This window comes from Chelonia mydas, chromosome 2 (assembly GCF_015237465.2).
Source record: "Chelonia mydas isolate rCheMyd1 chromosome 2, rCheMyd1.pri.v2, whole genome shotgun sequence".
In the NCBI taxonomy this organism is placed as follows: domain Eukaryota; kingdom Metazoa; phylum Chordata; order Testudines; family Cheloniidae; genus Chelonia; species Chelonia mydas.
Window position 1 is genome coordinate 131,830,738 of NC_057850.1, and position 19,809 is coordinate 131,850,546.

The 19,809-nt window shown below is 41.3% G+C and overlaps 1 protein-coding gene across 1 annotated transcript; it reads left to right on the forward strand.

Annotated features, from left to right (window-relative positions):
• The first annotated feature begins 1,212 nt into the window (after positions 1-1,212).
• On the forward strand, positions 1,213-18,508 carry ZNF622 (zinc finger protein 622). The gene is made up of 7 exons (XM_037893312.2): positions 1,213-1,454; positions 5,005-5,619; positions 7,332-7,571; positions 8,477-8,639; positions 9,917-10,029; positions 16,226-16,369; positions 18,139-18,508. Exons 2-7 carry the CDS (start codon positions 5,007-5,009, stop codon positions 18,264-18,266), a joined length of 1,401 nt encoding a protein of 466 aa, XP_037749240.1. The 5' UTR covers positions 1,213-1,454; positions 5,005-5,006; the 3' UTR covers positions 18,267-18,508.
• Positions 18,509-19,809: the final 1,301 nt, after the last annotated feature.

The following is a 19,809-nucleotide window of genomic DNA, read 5'->3' on the forward strand; positions in this document are numbered from 1 at the left end:
CATTTACTGCTGGTCACAACTACCTCATCCTCACCTTCAATCGTTGTAGTATTTGTCACAGTTCAGGGCAACTGCACCTATATTCCCACTCTGTGAGCCAGGAAGGACACCCAACCTCAGCTCCTGGCTCTCAGCTGTCATCTTTCTTGGGCAGAGGCCCATGTCTCTCTCCCTCCTGACTGGATTTTTCCAGGCTGCACAATTCCCTGCCTACAGTAGGTACAGATGTCCATTCCAATGGTACCTTGGCATCATAAACCAAACTAAAAATATAGATTACACCTGATACTACCTTAAACTGCCCCAACCTGCTAGCAAAATTAGTTGTCCACAGAATCATTTGGTTTCCAGGTCCTGTAGATCCTCCCTTTAGACTGGGGGGAGGAAGGCGGGCTCCTGCCCGCCCACTTCTCAGAACCCAATAGGTACAATGTGATAAAAGGCCAGTGTCTGCTCTTTGCTTTCTTTCCAGAGGCTTTGAACAGCGTAATCCAATGAAGACTGTCCAGGATATGGCAGGAAATTCCTGTATCGATCTCACTCTCCTTATTTGCATGCTCATTGCCTTTTACAAGACAGCGCAGTGCGGTGCTATTTAGCTAGAGCTGATAAAAAAAGAAACTTGAATTTTGATTTTTCTTTTCAAAAATCGTGTCCATTCCTGCCGGCTCTATATTTACCAAATAGTTCCGTGACATTCCCCCCCCTCCCCCCAGCAGATGTATTAAAGGTGACGCGCAACTGCTTTTTAAAAACGGGGCTGTCCCTTTTGGGCTTCTGTGAGCAACGTGATGACCTGGAATGCCTGCTGTTTCGGGCTGCCCCCCCCATGTCTCCCCCTTTTGATACCGTCAGCGGCGGTAGGGGGAGGGCTCTTTCAAAACCATCACCCCCCGGGCCAGAGACGTCTCCTAGGAACGCGCTGAGCCCGCGGCCTCCCGGGCACAAGGGAAGGGCTGTGTGTAAGCGGCTGCTGCACACGGGAACTGACTCCAGGAGTCCTGCGATCCAGGCCTGGGCCCCAGCACTGAGCCCGCCGCGCGCGCCCTTCCTCCCAGTGACAGGAGCGGGCGGGGCGGGATCCCCCGCCTTGTGCGAAACTGCAGGATGCGGCTCTTGCCCCCTGGCCGTCCCCGGGGGGTGCACCAGGCCGGCCCGCCCCCGCGGCGCTTTGCCGGCCACTGAGCTGGCGCTGGGCAGCCGGCAGGGGGCCGCCATGAGGGCGGAGGCGCGGCGGGGACGCTCCGTGGGGCCCGCCGGGCCGGCAGGGGGCGGTGGCCTCCGTCAGAGCAGCTAGAGGCGCCTCCCCGCTGCCCCGGCCGGCGCGTCACACGGCGGGCGGCCTCTGCTGCCGGAGAAATTGTGGCCGCCCCATATTGGAATCCCCGCGGGCCGAGCGTTCCAGCCTCATTGTTCCCGCGTTCTAGCCCGCCCAGGAGGCGCGCGCCCCGCAGGTAGGTGCCCGAGACTCCCGGGGGCGGGGTTGGAACCAAGCGCCCCCTTGCGCGGCCCGGTCGCCCCCGGCCCTTCCCCCCGCTCTGCTGCGCGCGAGCGGCCTGTGGCCCCGGCCCCGGCCTGCGGGGGAGGCCCGAGAAGCCCCGACCTGGGCGGCGGCGGGACTCGGGCCGGCTCGCGCTGTGACTGCCGCGCCGGCGCCCAGCCCCTCCGCCCCGCGCTCCGGCAGCTAGGGCCGCTTGCCTGAGGCTTTCCCCGGGTGCGCGGGGCCCTGGCCTCCCGCCGCAGAGGCCGCTCAGGTGCTGCGCTGTGCCCCGCTGTCGAGTGCCCGGCCCCCGGGCTGCTGTGGGCAGCCGCAGCTAATGGCAGAACATGAAGCTGACTCGGCACCCAGGACTTCAGAGGGGCTTGCTCCGTGCCCGGGCTCTGTCGGGTGTGCCAGGCGTGGGTGTAGGGCGCCGAGACCGGAGTGGTCGCAGTAAATTAGCTTTGATGAGTTGATGAGCCAGCCAGTCTTGAAGTTGATCCTGTCAACCCTGTTTTAATGCTCTCTCTGCTGCAGAGTGTCTATACCTCATTCCTGTCATCCTAGGTTTAGTAAGTTTTATACGCTTAGTGTATATTTTATCTGTAGCTGAATTTCTTTTGACATTAAACTCAACTCACGGTGTTTAAAAGTAACTTTGGGCCGATCTGATTTAAAACCACCAAAAAGGACATGCAAAGTGAAGGCAGAAATTGATTTATTTGTCAAGCCATTTTTGTCTAGGTATTATAGTTCCTAACTTACATAACAGAAGCTCTTATATTCTACTAATTTCTGTTTAGCCGCTGTCATTCTAATACTATGCTGGAATTGGAAAAGGTTCAGAAAAGGGCAACAAAAAGGATTAGGGGTATGGAACAATTTCCGTATGAAGAGAGATTAATAAGACTGGAAATTCTCAGCTTGGAAAAGAAACGAGTAAGGGGGGATATGATTGAGGTCTATAAAATCACGACTGGTGTGGAGAAAGTAAATAAGGAAGTGTTACTCCTTCTCATAACACAAGAACTGGGGGTTCACCAAATAAAAATTAATAGGTAGGAGGTTTAAAATGAACAAAAAGAAGTATTTCTTCACACAATGCACAGTCAGCCTGTGCCAGAGCATGTTGTGAAGGCCAAGACTATAACAGTGTTAATAAAGAATTAGATAAGTTCATGGAGGATAGGTCCATCAATGTCTGTTAGCCAGGATGGGCAGGGATGCAAGCCATGTTCTGAAGTGTCCCTAGCCTCCGTTTGCCAGAAGCTGGGCATGGGCAACACAGATGGATAACTTGATGATTCCCTCTGAAGCACATGGCATTGGCCACTGTTGGAAGACAGGCTACTGGGGTAGATGGACCATTGGTCTGACTCAGTATGGCTGTGCTTATGTTCACTCGTCTGTTGATTTGGTGTCATGGTAAAGTAGCAGAAATCAGGTGCAGTAGAGGACCAACAGCAAACAAGTTAACTCTTCCAAACATTAGATGAAACAAGTCTGTTCTTGGACTCCAAAAATTCAGTTATGTTTAAATTTTGCCCCCTCAACACACACATGCAGACACGTGAGAGAGAAAAAATGGAGTTGTGCTTTTTTTAAGGTTAAAATTATGGATGAAAGTAAGTGTGTATAAAAGAAGTGCTGGCATAGCAGCATGTGATCCTATAGTTAGTCTCTTCTATTTTATACCATCAAACAGAATGAATTATTCCTTTGGTGAGTTAGCAGATGTAAATATTTTTGGTTGTTCTGGATTTTCTTGTGTTTTAATTTTATTTCTGAAATTGGTCAGAGAGGAATCTAGCAACATTCTTGCTTGCCATATAACTCTAACAAGAGTTAGCAAATACTGTTTTAAAAGAACCTGTCTAAATTATACAGCAGTAAGTGCTGCTTAGATGGCTTGTAGAGTTACCATTTTTTCCTTTCAAGGACCACATGCTGCTGAATGGAAACAGGTGCTCATGTCAATTTACAGCGGTTAGGTGGTACATACTTGAATTAGAAAGCAGGGAGTGAAGTTGATCCTGACTGAAACAAAGCATAACTATTTGAGTGAACATAGACATTTCACAGTGAAGAATGAGTGACTTTTTCTCATCTAAATTAAATGGTTCTTATGTATAATAATTTACTGGTTTATTTTTTTACAGCTTATAAATGACCATTTTTCATGTTTTTTCGTGCGTACATGTTTTTTACTCTGCATTTACAGATAAGAGATACAGCAAAAGCAAATGCTGGTTTCTAACAGGAAATTTCAGTTCTGTAATGTACCTGTTATCTGATTAAAATCCACACCTTTCCAGGCTGTACAGGCTCAGTCTAGTGTTTGTGGGGGAGTTTTTTAATGTTGAATTCTGTCTGTTGATACCCTTGGAGGGATTGCAGTTTTTGCATGCTGTTTGGGACTTGATTTTTCCCCTGCATATTACAGGCTTCTTCCCATGGGTTGAATCGTGCTTTCCTTAGATTAGTCATATATTAGTCTAAGGTTTGATCTCAATCTGTGACCTTCTGCTTGTGTTCGTTTTGTTGTTCGTTACCACCGTAGCATCTAGCAGCCCTAGTCCTGGACCAGGACCCCATTGTTCTGAGTGCTGTACAGACACACAACAAAAAGACAGTCCCTGCCATAGAGAGCTTACAATCCCTTATGGTTTTAAAGTGACTCCATCAGCATTGCATCTACTCAAATTAAAGAAAAGTTAATGATAACTTTAGCAATAGTTGCTATGTATTTGTGTTATTGTACACAGTGATCTCCAATCAAGCAGAGGGCCTCATTATGCTGGGTGCTTTACAAACATACAGTAAAATATGGTCTCTCGCTCTCTCTGCCAGTTTTTGTTGTTTTGTAGTCACATTTTCCTATTTAACTCTCCCGTGTTGCTATGTTGGAGACCCTCTCATACAAAAGGGGGAAACGACTGATATTAGAGGGCAAAAAATGTCATTGTACACAAAAGGCTGAAAACCAACTGAAAGCTTTCTCTATCTCTTTCGCATTGTATTATGTTAGTCATTTCTTGTGACAATAGAAGGCTTAAAAAAATCAAATGTATTTTTTTCTTTAAAATGACCATGTCCCTTTTTTAGAGACCTATGGCTTGCATCCTACTGACTAGAGACTTCCGGCGTTTGCTCTTTGGTGAAAAGTGGAGAGACCTATAAATAAGTCTCTTTGGGGCATGGGCCATCCTTTTGCTTTGTGTGTGTACTTGGCCTAGGGGTCGTTGCCCTTGTCCATGATGAGGGCTTCTAGGTGCTATGATAATATAAATAGTAATACATCTTTGATAGCTGTGACTAACTTTATATCTTCGTTTCATCCTTTGCAATGTCTAACGCATTAACAGCGTTTCATAAACTTTACTAACACACTTGCACCAGGATTGCATCAAATGTGCAATTGCTCAGACAGGCAAGGACCTGACACTGGCTTGTTTTTCATGTCTTCTCCTCCCGCCATATTTTGATCACTTTCTTTTGACATGCTGCCTTTCTTTGCTTCCAAGTAATGGCATCTTATACCTGCATCACTTGCCGTGTGGCTTTTAAGGATGCTGACATTCAGCGTGCCCACTACAAAACCGACTGGCATAGATATAATCTAAAACGGAAAGTTGCTGACATGCCACCTGTCACTGCCGAGAATTTCCAAGAGAGAGTCCTAGCTCAGAGAGCGGTGACAGAGGAACAGAACAAAGTCACTGCCACCTACTGCACAGCTTGCAGCAAGAGGTTCTCCACTTTGAATGCCTATGAGAATCATTTGAAGTCCAAGAAGCACCTAGAACTTGAAAAAAAAGCTGTCCAGGCTGTCAACAAGAAGGTAGAAACCTTAAATGAGAAGAACCTGGAAAAGGGGCTGGCCCAGGAGAGTCCAAACAAAGATGCAATGAATACAGCTATTCAGCAAGCCATCAGGCCCCAACCATCCTTGTCTCCAAAGAAGATACCATTGCTCCCAACTGATACAAGCAGCTCTCCACCTTCTGCTGGAGGTAATTTGTCACAGAGCAGAGAGCGACTGGAAAAACCTCCAAGGCTACAGTGGTTTGAACAGCAGGCAAGGAAGCTGGCAAAACAGGATGCAGAGGATGAGGAGCAAGATGAGGAGATGGAAGAAGGTAAGAAAACCAGCAAGGTGGTAAAATGGTGGCTCTGGGTAAGCAAACTTAGTGGTTGGTTTTGGGTAGAAGCCCCATGTTGTTGTTGGGTTTGTTTTGTTTTTTTTTTTTAATTTTTTTAAATAAAATTTCTCCAGGCAGGAAAACATTCTTAACGATTCTATGGGGGAGGCTTTTTTCTTATGAAACTTCACACAGCAGAGGTTCCCACCAAAAAATATTTGCCATGAAGAGGGAAGAAAGATTCAAGTCTAGCAAGGTTTAGTGGCCAGTGAACTCATTCATCACTTTTTTTTTTCTTTTTAAAGATAAACTGAAAAGTTTTCTAGTTACTAAGAATAGAGGTCATGTGTTTTCTCTTATAACTACTGCTTCTATCATGTCCATCAAAAGCAGTGCAGGGACCTGCACTCCTTAGCTTAATACTCCACTCTGTTACAGCAGATTTATGTTGAAGTAATTCCATTGATGTCAGTGGGGATCAGGTCCCCATGTGTTAGACGCATCATCAACTGTTGTTCGGTAAACCCATGTTTCTGTACTCTGTTTTGGAAGATACATAAAGAAGAAACAAACGTGAAACTATTTTGCATTAAGATATATTTAAGTTGTAACACTATGTCTCAGGAGGTTTCTAAGCGTTCATTTTACCTTTAACTTTTTGATCAGGACTATTTTCCAGTGCTGTTCGTTCAGAGTGTACGGTGAAAGGATTAGAGAGAGTAAGAAAGGAGTAGTCTCTCTCTGATTATCCTGGGACCAACGCAGCTACAGCAATACTGCAAACACAGGTCAAAGGATTGTCAGTTTGAGGCTTTTAAAGCTAGAAACCAATATCCGATACTAACGTTACCAGGTCACTGGTTTGAATCCCATCTAGGTTGGTAATTAATAGTTACCATCTGAGAACTCTTTAGTGGCCTATGTGAAATGAGTTTACTGTCTTCGAGTTGCTAGTGGACATCACAAACAGCCTTCTCCCAGTTGGCACTGTTTTTGGCACTTACAGAAGATGAAAGTGTCACGGGAAATTATCTTGATTTCCCCCCCCATACTCTCACCCTTCCCAGTGAAATTTGAAGAATATTGGCAGAGCAATGTATGGGATCTTGCATGAGTATCAGAGGAGAAATAACCATGACTGGAAGAAGTACAAGGGACACAAAAACAATTGCATAGCTCCAGTTACTTTAAGAACTCTGCTTATAGATAACTTAGAATGTTTCTTTTGTCGTAAAGATGTACGTATGAAAAGAGTATGTTTGGTTTTATAACTTTCTACTCATGCTGCTAAGTCACTACAGGAAATCAAAATCCTCATGTTTGAGAGAATTGTGTTGCGTTTTACCAGTTATGCTTTGTTTTAATGCTGCATGGTACAATAATAATGTTGCTCCTAAACAGCAAAAGGATTTTCATACTAGAGACGATTGTAACTAAATTCTTAGATCTGGTGATCCTTTCATGAGCAGTTTTGAATTTTACCTTAAGCTTCCATCATTTCTTTGTAAGTTAATTTTGACAGTGGTATGAGCTCACCACTTGATTGATTTAAATGTCTGTATAGTAATTAGAACACACAGCGTTTTATATCCGTTTATAATTATTATTGGTGTTGTCAGCATATTCTGTACTAGAGCATACAGATTACGCTTGTTTGCCTGAAAAAAAGATGATGTAAATAAACCTAATGTTTTAACTTGCACTGAAAGGCTGGGAGGATGTGGATTCTGATGAAGTTGGAGAGTCTGAAGATGAGCAGATGGACAGTGCAGTGGATGAAGATGAGAAACAGATTGCTGCTGGTGCAGTACCACTCACAGACTGCTTGTTTTGTCCTCACCATTCAAGCTCTCTCATGAAAAACATGGCCCACATGACAAAAGCCCATAGTTTCTTTATTCCAGATATAGAATACCTTGTGGATCTCAGGGGACTGATTAAGTACTTGGGTAAGCATGACTCTTCTTCCCCTCCCCCCACTCCAACAAGGTTAAATACCCTGTTCTATTGCAATAAACAGATTTGAGCTATGGCTTCAGTGTCACATGGTATTCATGACTTTCATTCAGTCACATGTATGACTTAATTCTAGTAGATATAGGAATAACCATATTGTATCAGGCCTCAGGTCTGTTTAGTTCAATGTACTGTCTCTGACAGTGACCAGTACCAGATGCTTCAGGGGAAGGTATAAGAACCCTGCACTGGACAGCTTTTGGTTATTCTGCCCCCATATTAGGTCTTAACCTGATCTCTAATAGTATTGGTTTAAACAGCATGAGGTTTATGCAAAAAACCTCAAGTTCTAAAATATTTACACTGGGTGTGCCTATTACTTGGACGCATAGCTCTCCTAGTGAATGATGATGCAAATATTTGCCAAAGTACTATAACAGTTATGAGAAACCAGCTCCACTGCAAATGGAATGTTTCCTATAACCAAACTAGATTCATATTAAATTTATCTATCCTCGCTAAAGCTCTTCCACAGCAACTGACTTCTTGGAATGAGCAAGAAAATGCACAAAACAAAACCTTTTTTATAGCATCTCACAGAGAGTTTTTGCCCAGTGTGTGTGATGCCCTCTGTTGTGTCATTTGAATTATTCTTTAAACACATGGACTTCGTCCGTGAGGAGGCAGAGTGTGGTTAGAGTACAGGGGGACCAGGGCCCTAATTCAGTTTCTGGCAGTGACTTTCTAACTTGGAGAAAGTCACTTACCGTGCCTGTGACTCCAAGTGGAGATAACCACTTCAGGGATGTTGAAATTGATCATTGAATTGAATGTAAACTCAAAATATATATATATATATATATATATATATATATTTATATTTTTTTCCCCTGCCCAGGAGAAAAAGTTGGTGTTGGGAAAATCTGCCTGTGGTGCAATGAGAAGGGGAAATCCTTCTACTCAACAGAAGCGGTGCAGGGTCATATGAACGATAAAAGCCACTGCAAACTCTTCACAGATGGGGATGCTGCCTTGGAATTTGCAGACTTCTATGATTTTAGGTGAGGACATTTGTTTTTCTTTCTTGCCACAAAGTTGGAAGCAGAAAGAAGTGTTGAAACTTGAAATCCACTTTTTCCACTGTTGACCTTCTAGAAACTAGACCTATTTCTAATGTTTACACTTAAGGTCCTAGCAGTTCTTGGAAAATCAATTCATCAGTCAGAAGCTGTCTTGGAGATAAAGCTACTGCGCACATGAGAAAAAATAACACCTTAAGCGTTCACTTTAATACTAATAATATATTAAACAACCCTTCCAAGTTTGTAAGTGCATAATGGTATGTGCTGTTGGTCGGTGTGTGGTTTTATTTATTTATTTAAAATGAAATGTTAGACCTATTAGGATGCTGTTATCCATTCATACCAGGGGTGGGCAATAATTTTTTGCAGGGGGGCCACTCCATGAATTTTGGTAAGTCGTCACAGGCCACTTCTACTATATTAATTGAGGAGGTGCGGGGTCTGGGAGGGAGTTTGGGTGTAGGAGGGAGCTCCAGACTGGTGCAAGAGAGGGTGAGGAGTGTGGGCTCTGGGAGGGAGTTTGGTGCAGGAGGGGGCTCCGGGCTGGGGCAGGGGGTTGGGGTGCAGGAGTGGGTGCGAGTTCAGGCTCTGGCCGGGAGGCACTTACCACAGGCGGCTCCTGGCCAGCAGGGCTCAGGCAAGATGCCTGCATGCTGTGGCCCCATGCCACTCCTGGAAGTGGCTGCTACTGGCACGTCTCTCCACCCCCTTTGGGGCAGTGGGCCTCCGTGCGCTGCCTGCAAGCACTGCCCCCGCAGACCCCATTGGTATATGGTGGGATTGTTTTTTGTATTTGTTTTTAAACATTGCAGGAGACGAGGATATGGTTTTGGTCTCTTCTTAATCTGCAAGCATGATTTAAGAATTTTGTTAAAGTATATTCATTTTGATCATAACAGCGTCTATTATGGTGGGCTGTACAGCAGAGTTTCCCAAGTGTTCAATTTGGAGCACTCACTGGTAATCAGTGGAGAGCTGGCTGGTCATACGGCAGTGGGCTTTTTGATATACATTGCATTTAAAAGTTTGTTGCAACATTGATGCTGTATAATTGAATTGGGAAGGGGTGGAGAGGTGCTCCAAGACAACTGTCTATATTAAAACATAGAGAAAAAGTTTGGGAACCCTGATATAAATGGAGCTTGTCAGTGTTCCAGGACATAACAGGTTTATAGCATGCCAAGTTTATATAGGACAGTTCTGAGATGGAGCTGCTGCTCATGTGTAATTTAGCAGCTGCTGCTGTTGTTCCACAGGAGCAGTTACCCTGATCACGAGGAAGGGGAGGATGTGGTAATGTCTGGAGAGCTCCCAGCAGGGAAGAATTTAGAATATGATGACGAAAGTATGGAATTGATCCTCCCTTCAGGTATGTATAATAGGTACTTTTGATGCAGTATTTATCTTCTTGGCTTTGCTGTAGTTTAAATTATTGCCAACAAAGACAGAGATTGTCATGTGAAATTCCGATTTGCGCCATGAAGCGGACAGTTTGCCATCCACTTGTCCTTCATCTGCTTTGATCTCAAATTCTGTTATTCCAGTTTTCAAATTGAAGACCTGTTTCCATTTAAAAATAATCTTATTCAATTAGCTCAAATTGAAATTTATAAGATTTCTTAGTCTTTCTAACTTGTCATCCTCCTGCATTGTTTGCGGAGTGGGGGGAGGGATGGTGTTTGTGTTTGAGCATCACTTCCTCTTATTTACCCTTGACTGACTTCACGCATGCAAGGATGTAATGTGTACTTTATTGCAATACGTCTTATGGAAAGTAAGTTCTTCCAGTGTAGCTCTGTGCAATGTAACCTGGTCATAGGTAACTAATTTTTACAACCTCTTATTCAGATATTAATTTCCTTAAACAACCACATATTGTTCTTTGTGTATTAATTTCTACACTGTAAGTCTGATGCTTTGCAATGGTGTATGGTTCCACACTGAGGTATGAACACATCCCCATGATCCCGTAAAGGCTGTCAAGTGGACAGTGAAAATGGCAAAAGAGATCTCTTTCCTCCAATCTTAGTTACAATAGTCTTGTGTGTATTACTTGAAACAGTAGTAGGTTTTAAAGAAAATGCAGATAGTGAATAAATTGATGTCTCTTTAAAGGTGATCTTGCTTTTGTACTGGTTTTTTGGTTCTTTGATTTATTACAACTTACAGTGGATAAAGATGGCGTGAAAAGCAGCTGTGGTGCAGTAAGGGCGGCTGTTTGGTTTTTTTTAAACTTCAAAAATATCAGGAATATTGCATTTTGTATTCTGTTTTTACTGAAGGACTCCTTGAAGACCAGAGAACCAAAGTAGGAGCTTTCTCAGCCTTCCTCTTAAGCAACTGAGCTGAAGGGCCCCCATCTTAAAAATAACACTTACTGTTGTTACCAGGAGCAACTAATCCTAAAATGGCTAGAATTGAAAGGTTAGAGGAGAAGCTTTCTCTTCTGTTTTTGTTTTACTGCAGTCTGGGGGAGACTTTCAATGGGAGATGAGTGCCAAAATCCCTTTTATTCCTCTGAAAATCTTCCTCGTTTGAGTAACAACCAGTTTATAGACCTGCAGCATATAAAAAGTGAAACTGACTATATGAGAGAAACTATTAAAGACTTTTGTGAAAAATCCCATTCTTTCGGTGTAATGTCAAACATATGCCAGACCAGACCTGACATTTATGGTTTAAAAAACAAAACACTTCTTGATCTGTCTGCCTTTTTATCATGAAGAAGCAAAAAAAAAAAATAAAAGTACAAATGCTTCGGTTTTTAGTTCTGGTCCCTTTTAGTTTTGTGGGTGAAAAACATTGGAAACTACTGGCACATAAATGGAAAAACTGATGGTTTTCTCACTAAATTGTAGCTTCTCTAGTGGCTGTCTTGTCTAGTGATACACAAAGTATCTTTTCATCTCAGTGATGGGGAAACCAGTAGGGGGCACTGTGGTGCTTTAAATCTTTTATTTTTATTCTACAACGTGCAAATAATCAGCCTTTCTCTGCAAAGGTTCTATAGGTGTTTGTTGCATGTTACTGTGATAAAGTTGTTTTAATCAATCACCATTTCAGTGCATGGAAGGGCTAATACAGCAGCACTCAAAAGTTAATTTTTCTTGCCATCTATGTTCCTGTGTGTTGTGAAATACTTGTATTTCTAGAGCAGATTTGGTTGGTGTGAGATGAGGTTATCTAGCTTATTTGCTAAACTGCCACTTTAATATTAAAGACAGGACACTTTTTAAACAAATCTAATTATCAGACTTGTAGATACTAGGTTTGTAATTCATTTGCAAGATATGTGAGTGGAACAATGGAGTATGTGAAAGTCCACTTAGGGAGGCTGGAATGATAAAAATACACTTCCAGGCAAGGTGGAATTAAATTATTGATTTTAATCTTATTATGCATTTGCGCACTTCAGTTATTTTTCTAAGGAAAGGTTGATTCTTAGTCGTTGATAACTATTAAAACATGTTTTAATTAAAACATGCTAAATTTTGTACTTTTGTTTTAACCAGGAGGATACATGGTATCAGCATACTTATTTAAGCAAGTATATTGCTTAATACACGTTGATTCAGCTGCTTAATTTTTGTTTGAAAATGGTGAATGATTCATTTCTTTCTTTCTACATTGATCTTTTTTTTTTTTTTTTAACTTGGAATTTGTGCCCATTTGGATGCAAGTTGGAATTCAATTAAAAATGCACCAAAACTAGAAAACCAGCACTTTTAAAATGAAACTATCTTAGACACTTTTCCCCAGCACATTTATCAAAACACGTTTTATATTTAAAACTAATTCATTTATTAAAGAAAGGAAGTATTCTCAGTAATTCGTGAATTGAACTGATGAATTGAATTGAACAAATAACTTGAACACCATAGCCTTCAAGATTTTAGGACTGTTAGCTCAAGCTATCATCTGTTTATAGATTGGAGGAGGAAAACAAGCTTTCCTGCTTTTTCACCTCCCAGTTGGTTTCTCAGCTTTGACTGACTTAGTTATTGAACTGAACTAGTTGAATGAAATGAAATGAAAGTCTTCTCTCCGCACCTGTAGAAGAGGAAACTGCTCTCAGAAGCTGGTTTTGATCTTCAGTAGAGCTGTCAAGCCGTGATTAATCACGTGATTAATCAGTAATAGAATACCATTTATTTAAATATATTTGGATGTATGCTACATTTTCAAATATATTAATTTCAACTACAACACAGAATACAAAGTCTACAGTGCTCAGTTTATTTTTGATTACAAATACTTGCACTGTATAAAACAAAAGAAATAATATTTTTCAATTTCCCTATTGCAACTACTGTAGTGCAATCCCTTGAAAGTTGAATTGTTTAAAAAAAAACCTGCATTCAAAAATAACACAATGTAAAATTTAGCGCCTGCAAGTCCACTCAGTCCTACTTCTTGTTCAGCTCAGACAAACAAGTTTGTTTACATTTGCAGGAGATAATGCTGCCAGCTTCTTGTTTACAATGTCACCTGAAAGTGAGAACAGGCGTTCACATGGCACTGTTGTAGCCAGAATCACAAGATATTTACATGCCAAATGCCCTAAAGAGTTATATGTCCCTTCGTGCTTCAACAACCATTCCAGAGGACATGCGTCCATGCTGATGATGGGTTCTGCTCGATAACAATCCAAAGCAGAGCAGACCGATGCATGTTCATTTTCATCATCCTAGTCAGATGCCACCAGCCGAAGGCTGATTCTCTTTTTTGGTGGTTCAGTTTCTGTAGTTTCCGCTTCGGAGTGTTGCTCTTTTAAGACTTCTGAAAGCACGCTCCACACCTCGCCCCTCTCAGATTTTGGAAGGCACTTCAGATTTTTAAACCATGGGTCGACTGCTATAACTATTTTTAGAAATCTCACATTGGTACCTTCTTTGTGTTTTGTCAGATCTGCAATGAAAGTGTTCTTAAAACAAACATGTGCTGGGTCATCATCTGAGACTGCTATAACATGAACTATATGATAGAATGCAGGTAAAACAGAGCAGGAGACATACAATTCTCCCCCATAGGGTTCAATCACAAATTTAATTAACACATTATTTTTTTTAACAAGCATCGTCAGCATGGAAGCATGTCCTTTGGAATGGTGGCCAAAGCACGAAGGGGCATACAAATGTTTAGTGTATCTGGCATGTAAATACCTTGCAATGCCAGCTACAAAAGTGCCTGCAAACGTCTGTTGTCACTTTCAGGTGACATAAATAATAAGCAGGCAGCATAATGTCCTGTAAATGTAAACAAACTTGTTTGTCTTAGTGATTGGCTGAACAAGAAGTAGGACTAAGTGGACTTGTAGGTCCTAGAGTTTTGCATTGTTTTGTTTTTGATTGCAGTTATGTAACACAAAATCTACATTTGTAAGTCGCATTTTCACAATAAAGAGATTGCATTCTAGTATTTGTATGAAGTGAAGTGAAAAATACTATTTCTTTTGTTTTATAATTTTTAGAGTATCATTTTTTATTACTTATATTTGCAATATGAGCACTGTACACTTTGTATTCTGTATTGTTATTTAAATCAATATAGTTGAAAATGTCAAAAAACATCCAAAAATATTTAATAAATTTCACTTGGTATTCTATCGCTTAAGAGTGTGATTAAAACTGCAATTAACTGAAAAAAAAATTAATCGCATGAGTTAACTGTGATTAATCAACAGCCCTAGTCTTTAACAAACTCTGTAGTTCCAGGTGCTTAGCCAGTGACTGCCACCAATTCAGTGGTTTGACTTTTTTTAAAACTTCAGCAGGAAATGTACTGCTTGAATATTGTTTTTAATTTAAATTATTTTAATAGACTAATCATTTCAAATTTAATTTTAAATAGGTTTATTTTTTAAAAAATATACGTGGTTTTAAATTAAACAATTTTCTTACTCATTTTTTTTAAATCATAAATTTTTATCAATTCTGCTTTCACCTCTGTTTAGCTTACTGGACAGAAAATAGTTAAATGAGTTTTGTAGAATCATATGGGCTAAGAGTACATCCTGACAGAGTACTGTTGAACTAGTAAACCTAAACCACAGCACTCTCTAGTCTAGAGTTTTCCTTCCTCACAGCTGTAACTAACATGTGACGACACATCTGATCAGTGTTTCAGTGCTAGTAACCACAAAGTAAAATCAGTATTTACCCCTTTGGTGTCATTGGTCTGCCATGTCAAAAAGCATAAGTCTGTTTCGCTTCAGGAAAATATAAAAGCTGTCATCAAAATTAGATAATTGTTAGCAGGTAGGGGTTGACGGTCACTGTTGACAAACAGGAAAACAAGCATTTGGTCTTTTGTCATAAGTGCTCATCTTTGTGGAAGTAAGCAATTTGGCTGCAGAGTCTGTCCCTTCGTTACCTGATCCCCATTTTTCTTTATTATCCAGCGAGAGGGGGAATGTTAGCCATTCCAGTTCGGTTTGTTTATGCAGGGGTTCCACAGCGGATCACAAAGTAGTAACTGAAAATCTCGAGAAAAAGCGGCAGAGAGTCCTGTGGCACCTTATAGACTAACAGACGTATTGGAGCATAAGCTTTCAAGGGTGAACACCCACTTCCTCGGATGCATGTCTCGAGGGAATTCAGAGTTTTGGATTCCAATCCTGCAAGCTATTGTGTGGTTGGAGCCCTGGGTCTCCCCAAAGCATTTACACTGCAGCCTGCAGGATTGGGGCTGTATTTTATCATGAAATTACCTTTCCTGTTTTCACTACTTAGTATGAAAAGAAAAAAAAATAGGGAGGGAAATAAGATTTATTCCAGTGATAGGCCCAGGCTTTATTCATAAAATGTCAGGAAACAAGAAGGGACTGTTATAACTAACAAAACTTACCCTACCAATCTTCATGTTCTGGTTTGGCAGTAAAAATGTAATTAGAAAATCTCTCCTGTACTCTCGAATTGTAAAATATGGTGTTAACCTGCTGCCTGACTATTTGACCAGTTGCAAAACACGGTGCCATGTAAATTCTCTGTGCTAATTGTGCTATATAAATCTTGATGTTGGGCCCATATTTTCTGACTTGCCACAGCTCAGATTGATCATCTCCACTGTTTTGCAAGGAGTAGAGAACCTTAGTGAATTTTTATAGTTTTGTCATTAGGACAGTGACTCCTACCCATGGGATGGCTTTCTAGATGAGATGCTCTAGTTCAACCAGAAATTATTGGGCTTGATGCAGGAATTACTAGGTGAAATTCTTTTGTCTGTATTCTTTAGACTGGCTGATTGTCAAGGTTTCTTCTAGCATTAAAAAGCTGGCCCACATCCTTGCAACAAAACTAACAGTCAGTCCTCTCCATTTCCTGCCTTTAATTAAATCTTCCTGGAGGCTTTTATAATTCCTAGCCATCCTTTAGTTGAGCTGCTGGTCTTTTTCTGCCTTTCCTCTCTTCAGCATGTGGTATACTATAGACGCTGCTACATTAGTCACACTCTATCATAGTCCTAAAACGTCAGACCCTTTTAAAAGTAATCAATGTGATTATTTTGCCTCAAAAGCTGCTTCGCTGTGCTTGACTTAAACTGTAAAATATTCTCTTGTGTAACAGGTGCCAGGGTTGGTCACCGTTCTTTGATGAGGTACTACAAGCAGCGGTTTGGTTTGTCAAGAGCAGTGGCTGTTGCTAAAAATAAGAAGGCAGTGGGCAGGGTGTTGCAACAGTACAAAGCTCTGGGCTGGACAAGCAGTACAGGTAGGTGACAAACTTAAGTTCTTTAAACTCTCTTTTGAGCCTGTAATCTTAGAGGGGGGTGAGCGTCAGAGCCTGGTTTCCAGCCCAGCTCAACCATCTACACGGCTATTTTTAGTGCTGTACATGGGCCTGAGTCTGAGTCTGTCCTCCAAGGCTCTGAGACTTGCTGCCACTCCCGGTGTAGGCACACCCTTAGAGCAGTCTCCTTATACTAGCATTTACATGCTTGAATTCTGTCCGTATAGTTACTGCTAGGTGCTCTCAGATTTGGGGCTTCCCTTCCTAGCAAAGAGCAGTATCACTTTTGCAGTGGGAAACTAAACTTCCGGCACGTGAAGATGGAGAAGAGCATCACTGCTCTGTGGTAAAAGCTTGGACCTTGTCTCTTGCACAGTATCTGACTTTTGGGTATCCCCTTCTGTTTTAGTCCTCGTCATTTCTGGCACATAAGCACAATACAGTGTAGAAATTTGCCATTCCAGCCCTGCTTTTTGAGAAGGCAAGCCCTGCATATACACAACTAATTGTAGTCCCACTGCTTCTTATAGCAAAAGTGCATTTGTGTACAAGCCTGAAACTTCCTGTCATAGTTGGGTGATGTGAAGTTATGAGGGATGAATCTAGGCTAATGTACAAAATACACAAAGGCGAGGTTGGCTTTTCAGAACTAGAAGTTGCATAGACTATTCCTGCCTGCTAAATTCAAATCCTGTTTCCAGTTATGACATATTCTCCCTTAGTTTGTGCTACTATACTAGTTTTCGCTCCTGCACTACTGCATCTATATGTATGCCCCTGTAACTGTGTAGTTCAAATGTTTTGTCTGAATACTGCTATGCACAAGCCTGTTGTGTAAGTGTAAAGTATTGCAGAATACTTCAGAGGATTAATCTAGAATTGAATTCTAAACATGTATTTTGATATTCAGATAGAAACATAAATGTTGTGCTGACCACAAAGGAAGGCTGTCACCCTTAATGTGTCAAGTTCTATCGTTAATAGTTTCTTTGCTAGAGGTGGTTGACGGTAATTAAGATTATCTGTCCATTTGTGTGGCACTCTTTCCTTCAGCTGTCAATGCTTGCCATTTAATGTCTTGCCATTTAATATGGTAATACATGACCCCAGCATAAACGGTTTTGATTGGGACTGTCAAAGAACAATTCAAGGTTCGATACTTGCAGTGAATGAGCTCCAGATGAAGAATGATTTGCAGAAGTTATTTGGCAAATAACTTTAAAAAAAATTAAAAGAAAATTAAGATTTGTTTGAACAGAGAGAGACACACTTCAAATCATTCAATTAATTTAGGTCTGTTTCAGATCGGTAGCCATTCAGAAACACTTCTCCCCCCTCAATTACTTAGATCTTGATCCTCTCATGAGCTTAGAGCAAGCAAACCCTTGTCCACATGTAGAGCTCATTGCAGGATTAAGCCACTTAGATTTTGTCTTCCTGGGGAAGGTACAGAAGTATAAGGGAAGGAGTGAATTTAAAGAGATGGGTACACAGGTTATAAGCCCCTCTTGGACACTCTTATTCCAGCATGAAGCCTCTTTTCAGCTTAGTTTACATTGCTTGGGAAGAGGGTAAAGCTAAAATGAAAAATGCCATTCTTACTGCAGAATAAGTGCCTACCCAGAAGGTTAGACCAGGGTAACTATATTGCTGCAACTAGACTGGTGTAATTGGAGGCAAGGCCTTATACTTTAAATCATTCTGCAGTCTTGCAAGCTACTGACTTTTCACCCTTCTCTCCTTTACAAAAGGAGCAGCCCTAGCACATGAACGTGACATGCAGTATCTACAGAGGATGAAGTCTAAGTGGATGCTGAAGACGGGAATGAGTAACAATGCTACAAAGCAGATGCATTTCCGGATGCAAGTCATATTCTGAGCTGCCACAACTGCTGTACAGAGCTTGGTCCAGGAGAGGAGAATTAATAGCTAGTATCTTTTTTTTTTTTTTTTGGTGGAGGGGAGAAATTTCACTAAAATGGACCCTGGTACCTAGCCAGTGACTGTCTGGATGCTACTATTTCTCCTCCTCCTCTTGATACCTCTTGTGAAGAGGTCTTGTATTCTAATAACTGTTGGCCTGTCAAATTTGTGTCCAAATAAAGTATGTGGTACAGGTTAGTCACTGGTATAGATCATGTGCATTCTACTAATGTCCATCTTTATGCAGTAGGTTTTGGTTGAACAGCTGACTTTGTGCCGTAATTGAATTACAGAAGACTTGCGGGGGGGGCAACCTAAGAGAAGATTCTGATTATAAGCCTGAGGTGTGAGAGAAGCCTGTGCTCCAGCCCTTCTGGATTAGTGTAGAAGATTTTCTTTTGTATGAAGTAGGAGAGAGCACTTTACCAAAGTTATACACTTCCTTTATATCAAACAATTTTGTAAGAGGCACTTTAGACAGGAGTGTTAAAATCCTTCAGTGGGTGAACTGAGGAGAGCTGCTCAGAATGAGCACGTTGCCAGCACATGACGAATGACAGGTATGTATTTGGTTGTGTTCAGTTTATGTAGAAATTTCTGTGCTAGTTGTTTGAAGTAACACTTGACCTGAAAGGAAATCGGTTATTTTTTGTTCTGAAACCATAGTTCTAGGGTTTCAGCTAATGGTTTCTATCCTGTCAACAGAGCACGGCACATTTTCTAGGAGACAGTTGAGTTTACTAAAAATATTACAATGTGTCTGTTTGGATTTAACTTCAGTGTAATGTTTTGAATACTTTATTAAAATTAAAGCATCCGTTTCAGGTATTTTTACCAGCACCACTCCCATTATGAATTGTTAAAGTTACTCATTACTGATGAGAGTTGAAAAGTTAAGGTGGTAGTCACCTTTGTACTTCTGTGTAGAGAGGCATTTTTACATTCTTGATAAAACACACTGACCACACAACCTTCTCTAGAAAGGCAGCCTGCTAAAGGAGGGTCTGTCTGACACAGTTGTCCAAGAAACCCTCTGTTGCTTAATTTAGGGTCTGACTTGTAGCAGTCAGAAATCAAGTATGCTGTTACCTTCATCACCCCACAGTTGCAGTAGAGTATGAGAAGTGCAGAAATATGAACATGTCAGCATGGTGCACACCACTGCTACGTGACTGACTATGGAATGTGGCTAAGAATGAGCCTTTTCTCCCAAGATTATCCCAGCTACTACTACATTACTTTGTTGTCAAATTAAATTAAATGCAGGTTTTAACAGTGTTCCATGAGATTATTTTTCCCCTTGATTGAAAGAAGGTTCAATTAGGTTTATGAAAAATCTGACGTTCAGTATTAGGATTGATACATTAGTGGTTTATTGGGAAGGTAAGGATTATTAATGTAAATTTCACTGAAAATTAATTAGTGGTATCCATCTCATGTTTTTCGAAAAACTGCATGAATACTACTCCACCTTGCTATAATTTTTGCTTAAGGAAGCT